This window comes from Microtus ochrogaster, chromosome 1 (assembly GCF_000317375.1).
Source record: "Microtus ochrogaster isolate Prairie Vole_2 chromosome 1, MicOch1.0, whole genome shotgun sequence".
Taxonomy (NCBI): Eukaryota; Metazoa; Chordata; class Mammalia; order Rodentia; family Cricetidae; genus Microtus; species Microtus ochrogaster.
The window spans coordinates 8,534,289-8,544,669 of record NC_022009.1 but is presented as its reverse complement, the minus strand read 5'-3'; the positions used below and the strand labels follow the sequence as shown (position 1 = coordinate 8,544,669).

The 10,381-nt window shown below is 48.7% G+C and overlaps 1 protein-coding gene across 1 annotated transcript; it reads left to right on the top strand.

Moving 5' to 3' along the window:
• Nucleotides 1-4,521: 4,521 nt before the first annotated feature.
• Six6 (SIX homeobox 6) lies at nucleotides 4,522-7,185 on the top strand. The gene is made up of 2 exons (XM_005343166.2): nucleotides 4,522-5,224; nucleotides 6,187-7,185. Exons 1-2 carry the CDS (start codon nucleotides 4,653-4,655, stop codon nucleotides 6,353-6,355), a joined length of 741 nt encoding a protein of 246 aa, XP_005343223.1. The 5' UTR covers nucleotides 4,522-4,652; the 3' UTR covers nucleotides 6,356-7,185.
• Nucleotides 7,186-10,381: the final 3,196 nt, after the last annotated feature.

Sequence of the window (10,381 nt, the reverse complement as noted above, 5' to 3'; positions counted from 1 at the left end):
TTTGCAAATGGCTAGAAAAAGAGAAGAAATAATGTTAACGATAATGGAGGAATGTTAAATATAGTGTTAAATTATAACAGGAGGAGGAAATAATGTCCCAGCAGAGAACTATGAATTAACTATTCTTTGAGTCAATCAATTAATGTTTTATTACTGATAATAATGTGTTTCTATGTCCTAGGCCGGTCACATAGCTAAGCATTAGTCCTTCAGATCTATTGAAGTATAGCCCTAAATGAGCAATGAGATTGTATGGTTAGCCCTGTGTACTTTGAGACCTGCCTTAAAGAAGCAGGAGAGAGAGAGAGAGACATGTGCATCTAAGATCATAGTTTATATTACGGGATGATAATATAATAATGCTCCAGGGAAGATTATAACTGTTCAGATTTAGATAGTACCACACTTCTGTGTACCTGGGGCTTGCCAAGGCTCTGTGCTTACCTTTTTCCCTTTCCCAGGTAGAGAGGCAGATGCTCACAGTAGCTCACACTGACAGAGTGAGTGTTTAGATCCAAATTCTCTGAATCCACCACAAATGGGAACCTACAATGTGGTTGGATAGGCAGCAAATTTTTAAAAAAGATTGCTATTTGTTACTTTAAAAATAGTACATTTATACATAATTTTTTCTCTTCTTAAAAAAAAAACATAAGCAACTTTGAATCATCTGAAATGCCATTTCCACAACAGCTGGTGAATAAGGAGATAACAAGAGTCCATCTCTTAATATTAGATCAAAAGTTTCATTGTAATGTTTCTCTTGCTTGGAGTTAAGTTTACTATGCTAGGACAACTACCAACCATGTCAAAGGTAGCGTTTGTTCTCAGGAGTAGGCAATAAAGGGAGCTCTCAGTTCTTTGTTACAAGGTGCTTCCTTAGAGAAGAAATGCCAAGATGTGTGAGAAGTAACAACAGCAACCTACCGAGGGAGGTGTTTGGTTTTTTTTTTGTTTGCTTATTTTAGGCCAGTGTGTATTTTAAAGTAAGATCTAGAATTCATTCCACATCTGAAGATCTGGACCACCAAAGACATCCACAAATCCGTACCTCTATGTGGACAGTCTCACCAGGAAATCAGAATTAAGTTAAGGAATAAATGAAAGGTATGAAGTTTTCACACTGCCATTTAAAAGACTACAAAATATCTTTTGACATGTTCTAGATTTTTTTGCTATAAATAAGCTATTTTAAGTAATTATTTTAAAATAAAAAATTAAATCAGAGGTATGAACGATCAAAAAAAAAAAAAGCAAACGAAAAAGTCCGACTTTTATTGCCAGCATCAGGCTTTGAAAGGAAGACAAAAATCTCCAAAAGTCTAAAGGGACACACAAGAGACTGGCCTCATTGTCTTCCAGTCCGCGACTCTCGCATGCGGCACAACGCCTTTTTTTAAGGAATTCAGATAGATTCAATGACTACATTCTTGAAGCCCCGACCATTCAAAATGTAGCGAGGGGGGGCGGGGGGAGGACGCATCATTATTTTTCAGGCTTTGCAGTTAGAAACAGTTAGGCGCAGGCAATGAAAAGCTAAGGTCTGGAACTCAGTAAGTGTCCTGACTTCTAAGCTCTGCGCTCCTCTGTCAGTGTGAGCTACTGTGAGCATCTGTCTCTCTTCCCGGGAAAGGGAAAAAGGTAAGCGCAGAGCCTTGGCAAGCCCCCACGTACACAGAGGTGTGGTACTATCTAAATCTGAACAGTTATAATCTGCACCCTCCCCCGACCATTATTACCTCTGCGTACTTTTCTCCACATCCTGCCCCCAAACGAAAATTGACAGCAGGATGGCTATCTCTGGATTCTTGGCCAGAACTGAGCGCCGCGGGCGGCTCTCCCTGTGAAGTGAGGGGCAGAAGGCACCCCAACAGACTCGAGGCCATTAGCATGCTGGAAAAATAAAATTAGATAATAAAGTGAGGAGTGATGGGGGGGTTCACTAGAGAATTGTCACAACGCCCCCACGTTGTTTGTTTTAACACCTTTCTTTTCTTAAAATTAAGAAAAACCATCCCGAAGGTACAGCTTTCTGCTTGGCAAATAAACACAGGCCATGAGCATTTGCGAGTGGGACGAGGGTTGTGTTTTGCTAAGAAGCCCACGAAGCGTGCCTCCCCCCGGTTTTTTGGTTGGGGTCTTGGTCAACTCATGTCTTCCAGTTTTTCTCCAGGTGAAGCTGATGAACAAGGCGATTCCAAGGGGCCATTTATTCCTTTTGAGTTAACAAAATTAAGTCCCTGACGATGGCCGAAGATCTGATCTCCCACTCCAGAGCTTAACCTCCAGCGCCTTCCCGCTGGGTAACCAGGCACCCGACAAGCTCTGACTGCACCTTCCAGGCCAGACCCTGAGCTCCAGCTTCCCGCGGGGACCCCCAAACACGCAAAGGCCAAACTATGTTTTTATCTCATATTTGTGGATCTGTTCAAGAAGTGGGCAATGGGATAAACATTAGCATTCCCCGGATGAGGCGTCTTGACTCAGAAAAATTAAAATCAATTGCCAGCAAAAGTTAAAGGCACCACCGGCCTGGACTGGGCCTAGGAGGGGCGGTAGGTCCCCGTGAAACCTCAGCCTAGTTTCCAGGATACAGGATGGAGGTGAAGCTATTCTGCCACCGTTACCGCGCAGACCCGAGCTCGGGCTCGTTTTCCTTCCCTGGCCAAAGGGGAAAACTGTTTTTCCGCGTTCCAGCTGGATCTCTGCTTTGTCCGCAAGGTCCCAGGATTTTTATTTTATTTTAATTTTTTATGTGCTGTGAATAGTTCTTCTCCCCAAGGGTTCACTAAAATTTGTTCCTGGAGCTGATTCTGAAGTCGCTCCAAAGAAGAGAAGGCTTGTGCGGTGTCACTACCCTCCTCGCCCTCTTTATTCTGCCTCTACCCTGTCTCACTTCAAGAAAATAAGCTCTTCGGATAGGAAGCCTCACTGTCCGAGGCGGATGGCAAGCTCACAGAAATGAGGTAGATGGTTGCAGGGCTTTTCCCGCCCCTTCCCCTCTGCTACTTTCTTTCGAGTGAACTGTGAAGATCTGTGAAAATAATATCAGGGTTTTCCGTCAGAACGAGCTTTAGCCTGCACTCAGGCGTGGTGTGATCTGACCCGACACATCCAACCATCTGTGCTATCTATCTGCCTTCTGATGTACTCGGTCCGTACCAGGCACACACAAAGTGTGCTTGATACTAAAGAAAAGACAGCCAGGCCCAGTCCAGTTCGGGCGGTGAACCTTGTCTTCTCATTTCTTGGAACGCCATACCCAGTCTTTCCTTTCTACCAAACAAGCCTCGTCAAAGGCCCACATGAGATCGTGGTTTCCTTGATGGAAGCCTCCGAAAGCGGTATGATGTGGATGTCAATTGGGAATCAATAAATGTTGCCAATTCAATCTATTGGCCAGAAGGCAGGGAGCCAAAAGGGCCCATTCTCTCTGCGGGAGGGGTCAGTGCCCCGCGGCTCTGACCCCTCTCCCTTGCCACCTTAACACACACACACAGTATTGTGGAACAGCCCCACCCTCTGTTTTGCCGTCACTGAATTGCTTCTGATCTAAAAAGCCAAGATTTCTACCTCCACCCCGGGAGTTGTATGTTCTAATGCTGGGCAGAAGCCAAATCAGCCTGCCACGAGAGAACGAAATATCTAGGTTTAAAGAGATCTTTGAAGTAGGCTTTTAAGTTGCTGTCCTGACCTACGGATGACTTCTCACTCTAGAAGTGGCTGCTGTGCATTTGTTCAAGTCCACTGAACTGGTAAGGGGGGCTATGAAGTATAACTTTATTTGGGTCAGAAGCCCCCACAGTCCGCTAACTTTCTTGGTGTTAGACTCCGTGGTTAGCGCCTAGTTACCAAGTGTGTGTCCTTGCCGCCGCCCTTGAAAACAGTTTCAGGAAGCCTTGAAGGAGTGAAGTTAGACTCCAAACTGACCTCTTCGGCAGATCCCTGGGCCTGTTCCTTCTGTTCCAGGCTTGCTTCCCGCGCAGCTGCTTTAGCAGCTGGAAAGGGGTAAGCAGGAGACAGACAGGAATGGGTGCACGGGGGAAAAAAATAAAGATACACTTCCCTCCCTGTCCCTTTTGTGTCCGCGCTCCCCGCGGGGTTTGCCGCTTTGCTACGAATAGTTTTTCTCAGACCTCTTTGTCCTCTGAAGTCCTTTCGACCCAGGCATTGCGTCTCCCCCAAAGTGAATTCCAGCAGCACCCTGCCTCTCCGGTGGGAAAACAAGAGGGAGGAGCCGGGGAGGAGGAGCTGGGAGGGTGAGACGCTGTGGTTTTTGCTTGTGTTCCAGCCACTCCTACCTCATTTTCGGGTTCTGTAAAACCCTGGGCAGTCTCCGGGCAAACCGCGGGCGCTGTCGAGTCTGGGGAGGTGCTGAAATGGCCGGGGCTCGCTAGTGGCTGCCTTGATTGGCAGAACTGCCCGGTGACTGACAGGGGGTCTCCATGGCGCCCGCGTCTTCAATCCGCCCACCCCAGTAGCGGCGCGGGCTAGCTGGCTGGCGTGCCTAAGCGGAGCAAGCGCAGCGGAACCCAATCCACAGCTCTCTTCAGGCGGGAAGACTCCCCCCCCGACTCTGTACCCCCAACCGCTACCCGCTCGGCCTGCGGGCACCTGCTGCGTGTCCTACTCGGGGCGTCCGCGCAGCCTCGATGTTCCAGCTGCCCATCTTGAATTTCAGCCCCCAGCAAGTGGCCGGGGTATGCGAGACCCTGGAGGAAAGCGGCGATGTGGAGCGCCTGGGTCGCTTCCTGTGGTCGCTGCCCGTGGCCCCGGCGGCCTGTGAAGCCCTTAATAAGAATGAGTCGGTGCTGCGCGCGAGAGCCATCGTGGCCTTCCACGGTGGCAACTACCGCGAGCTTTACCATATCCTGGAAAACCATAAGTTTACTAAGGAATCGCACGCCAAGCTGCAGGCACTGTGGCTTGAAGCGCATTACCAGGAGGCAGAGAAGCTGCGTGGACGGCCCTTGGGGCCGGTAGATAAGTACCGGGTAAGGAAGAAGTTCCCGCTGCCGAGGACCATTTGGGATGGCGAACAGAAGACGCACTGCTTCAAGGAGCGCACGAGGCACCTGCTTCGAGAATGGTACCTTCAGGACCCATATCCCAACCCCAGCAAAAAGCGCGAGCTCGCCCAGGCAACTGGACTGACCCCCACGCAGGTGGGCAACTGGTTCAAAAACCGCCGACAAAGAGACCGGGCTGCGGCAGCCAAAAACAGGTCAGTAGTACCTTAGAGGCTCCGGGCTTGGTGCACACCGGGATGGGGCAGGAAGAGGCTTTCCGGGCAGGCGGTGTCCCTACCTAGTGCCTGCTGGATTCAGAGGGGGTTGGCAGTGCCGTAAGCCTTGGGTTTGTGAGACCACTGTGTTCTGGACTCCAGTGCAGGTTCCTGGTTCCCAACCATCTCTCTGGTTCGTGGGGCTTTGGGGTCACTATAGCAGCTGGTGTGGGCCACCAAATCAAGGTATCTCTGACGGGTGGAGAAAGATTAAAAGCCCAGAATCAATTAGAAACCTAGAGGCCCAGAGCTAATTCTTGCTAGCATAGACCCGGGCTCTCATCAAGCGAAGCCTTTCTAGTTAGCTTTATTCTTAAAGCCCGGTTGCAGCCTTCCCTGATGGTCTGAAAAGGTTTCAGTTTTCAAGGATCTCAGATTTTAAGAACTAAAAGGCATGTTTCCTCGTCTCCAAGGGACCATCCTTGTCTCAAACCTAGCACGCTAGTCGGCCTATGCTTTCCGGTGTCCAGCGTGTGGCTATTGCATCTCCTTGCAACCTCCTCCAGGCAGGAATAGACTTTTTAGCTGGAATAGAGCAGACTCCCTCAGGTATGGCCCTGGACAAATATACTACTAGGAAAGGAATTCCACGTCCTTTGCCGCTTTGCTTTTTCTGCCAATCCTCCAGTAAATCTCCCGACGGCGGGAGACAACTGAGAGAGATTCGGGGAGGCTAAGGAGGAAATCTGGAGAGCCAGGAAAGGGCGTGAGGGAGAGTGAGGCAGCTGGAGTGAGGCAGAGGAGCGGCTGTACAGCCGCCCAAATTCCGTAGCCTCACCTTCCCCACCTACTCCAAGTCTGAGAAAGAGTAATATTGACTCGGAGCTGGGGGGAAGCGGGTCAGAGAAAAGGGGGCGATGTAGTGGCTTCTAGCTCTGACCTCGTCCTTTCTTTCCCTGTAGACTCCAGCAGCAGGTTCTGTCGCAGGGCTCCGGGAGGGTGCTACGTTCGGAGGGTGAGGGCACGCCAGAGGTGTTGGGAGTCGCCTCCAGTCCGGCTGCTAGTCTGTCCAGCAAGGCGGCTACTTCGGCCATCTCCATCACGTCCAGCGACAGCGAATGCGACATCTGAGCTGCCCACTCCTCATGCTTAGAAACAGAATCCAGTGTAAAAACGAGATACACAAAATAAAAGGAGAGAGGATGAGAACCAGAAAATAGAGCGCTGTCAGAAGCCCGGTGGCCAGGGACCCGCGGGCCTAAGTGGCCCTGCCTGCTCCACTGCCAGCCGGCTCTCGCAGCGCTCTTCCTTCGCGACACAGAGGCCCGCGGCGAGGCCTGACCCAATGTCACTTCTCTTCGCTTTGCTTTTTCTGAAGGACAAGGCTGCGGAGACCTCTTTGGGACGGAACTGCACGCTGAGCGTCTGCCCTTAAGTCTCCTGTGGGTATTACATGTCTAAAGGACGCTGCTATATATGTATAACTTTTGTTTTGAAGGTCTTTTTTAAACAAAACAAAACATATATATGTTGTTTATTTACTTATTTAAAAGACTTTCACGATAGGTTTCTCCGTAGCTTGGGGAACTTGCAGTTCTAAATGAGCAAGCTCAATGCATTCTGTGTGGAGAAGCCAAATAATAAAACAACTTGATGGGTAACCTTTCTTAATTAAGGGAGCAGCTATTTCAGATTTTTTAAAATCACTCTTATTCTCTTTACCAGATTTGAAGGATGGAATCCTACCCAAATAATCTCACCAACTTCTCCAGAAGCTTTGATATCTCTCAATAGATATTCTTAGATCACTAACTTCCTGCCACATCGAATTGCATGTATTTGTATGTGTACACACACTCACACACACAAAACCACATTAAACCTAGACTTTGGAACACAAGCATGCCGTCTATGGCAGAGCTCAGCATTCACCACAAAGGTAATCAAGGTTTGTAGCAATTTCCAAGAGCAATTTGGAAAGACAAATTGTAGACTCAAGTAATAAATCCTATTTTACAAAAATGCAAAGACATGAGGACTTTACAATAAAAAAGTGTTTCCATTTTGTCTGAGGTCCCCTCCCATTCAGAAACAGTGGGCCCTCATGATCGTTCATGGTAAGCATATAGTGCATACAGAAAGAGGTTGTCAGTGGCTAGATTAGCAACTTAGCAACTTCCTGCTTCCGAAGTGGGTTTTAGACAAATACCTGATTTTCAACAAAAGAGATACTCATATAGGAGACAGTATGCAATTAGGTTATATATTGATTATAAAGCAAGGCTACAGAGAAATGACAGGCATTTCCTAAATCAATTTTCTACATTTAATATACAGCAATTTATTAAGAATGTTGTTGTCTCGGGAATAGCCTCAGTTAAAATATAAAATAACTTTACATGTAATTGTTCTCCCTGCATGCACACACATATGCCACACACACACACACACACACACACACACACAAACACACACACATAAATCTACCACCTTTTTGCTAAGAAAGTAAATTACATCCAGGTTATCTAAGATTTTGTTTGTCCCTAGTGAAATGGATTTCATATTATAAATTTTGATATTTATCTTTAAATCAAGTAGGCTGGGCTTCTCCTCCAGCTGAGATCCTTTTAATTCACCCCTCTGTTCTTAGAAGGCGCTCCTTGGGTCAAGTGCCTGCTACCATTTTCGATTGCAAAGCATGCTAAAGTACCAAACACACCAAAACTAATGTTGAGGAGGACAATAGAAGACGGTCAAATGGCATTTGGAAGCCCAGGACTTGAGGAAGAGTTGATTTTTGTTAGCTTGTTTCTATATCACTTAAACTGGTTTGGCTACTTTGGGTTTTACAAATGGTTATCACCATGTACACTGTTCCTTATCCAGAAAATTCTTGAAAATCGAAATTCATAGCATACGAGCACTGGACGGACAGGTTTAAAGAGCTTTTGCGATCAGATAGGTAATTCCCTGAATCAAACAAATGCCCTTCAGTGGCCCAGGAAAGATTTCCATGGTAAAGCTCCCTCCTTTGATTCCTAAAGCCTCTGGTAGCTCTTTGGATGCCAAGAGGGCAGTCTGGGGCAGACACAAATGAGGCACCAGGAGTGCAAATTTTAAGACAGTGTTCCCTCTCTAGGTCGTGTGAGTGACAAGTGCTAGTGACCTGAAATTGTCTCCTAATTTTTCAGCCTTGGTTGTTGGTGGTGTTGCTACTCTAGTCCCAGCACTCATGAGGCAGAGGCTGGCAGACCTCTAGGTCCGAGGTCAGCCTAGACTACATAGTGAGTACCAGGCCAGGCAGTGTGACAAATTGCACCCTGGGTTCTCTTGTCTCACCCCAGTGTAGAGTCTGCCCAGCAGGATTGCACTTCAGTTCACGGCTCTCATTTCAGTTCCGGGGTGATCCAGATTCAGTACTTGGAGAAATTTATTGGCAAACTTTTATAATCTCTGGTAGGGGTTGGGAGACGGTGGAGAGATAGTGAAAAGATGTAGAAGAATTTGAGATTCTGAAAACACCAGCCAACTTGCCAGGGCAAATGATGCCTGAAAACATCCACTCTGTGCCCTCCAGAGAGCAACACTTGAAGGAGCTAAGCTTTCTCTGCAAAATAATTTTTAATGATACTTGCAGAAAACTAGAGGGCCTGACAGTGAAGAATTTGTTCCCTATCTGCTTTTTTTTTTTAAAAAAGAAGATATACTATTTACCTAAATTAACAAGCGGCCCAAGAATTACATTTAAAATAGCTACAATGTTTCAACAACGTGGGGATTTAGTCATCTTAATTTCATGTTGGAATCTTAGGGTGGTAGCATTGCTTGAAGGCTTTTTTTTTTATGTTTACCTGAAATCCGGTGACACTTAATTGTTTTGTGATTAATCAATTCTTTCAATGACCCCAGATTGGAAATTAGCCCAAATCTTCACACCACCTGAATCCACCCATAAACGTGTATGATAAAAATTTTCTTAAAAAAAATCATATCCATTTCATCATGGCCTAGAAAGCGTTAAATTCCAGGCAGCAGAAAAGCCCCAGAAAGGTTCTGAATTGCGGGAACTCTCCATACTTGCAGGACATTTCCTTTCTTCAATTCTCCTGCCACAATTTCCTCAAAAGCAATTAGTCCAGTAGGGACCAAAGCCTTTTTACATTTCAACAGACCTGACCAAAGCCGGGATTTTACCACAGCCTCAAGTCGGCCCTTCCTTGGCTTCTCCAACCACCCCAAGTTCCACCCAAAAAGCTCTCCAGAGGCCTCTGCGCCCCTTGTCTCCCCTATAACCTCCTAGTCCACGGCCTCCCCCCTCACTCCCCCCACAGCAGTTTGTTTATAAAAATCTGGAGGGAAGAGGGGAGGGGAGCCCAGGCTGGGGTGGGGGGAGGGCTTGCTCTTTGTTTACATTAAACAAATGACAGGCAAAGAGCTCCTGCAAAGTCTTCCTTGACCTCGTTCTCTCTCTCCAGTTTTCACAAAAAGGAGAAAAATATTGTATCCTAAGAACCGGTGAATGGGGCAGGCGGAGGGGAGCCGCAGCTTCTCGCTCTATTCAGTCGGGACCCCGGCGCGGCCGATTTCCGCTCCCATTGTGAGGCGGGCGGCGGGGACCGGGGGTCCGCGGGGCGGCCCGCGGGGCTGTCAGGCGGCTCAGCGTAATCAGGGCTAATGACAGTGGCCGGGGCCCCGCGGGACAAAGCGTGAGGCCGCGGGGCTTTGTCGGCCTGAATGGCTAATGGGTTTGCCCGCGGGCTGTGAGGGGGCGGCGGCGAGGGGAGACCGGGTCATTGTCCGCGCGCTGGCCCGGGCGCGTCCCCCGGAGCTCGGCGCGCGGCCGTGAGCACCCCCCCTCCCGTAGGCCTGCGGCACCTAGGCGACCGACGCCTGGGTTCCCGCGACGGGGCGGCCTGCTCCTTCCTCCCGGCTCGGCTGCTGGTCGGTGCGGAGACTCCGCTCCGCGCACCCATCTTTTGCGCACGGCGCCCCGGGGGAGCTTGCCTCGAAACGAGGCCTCGAGCCGCTCCCGCCACGCTCCGAGAGCTCGGGGACAGAACCCTCCCCAAACTTGGGGACCCGGTTGCACAAAACCCAGGTGAGAGCAGAGGCTCGAAGGGCGGCCGCAGCCCGCGCAGGCGCGCCCCTCGCCGAGCG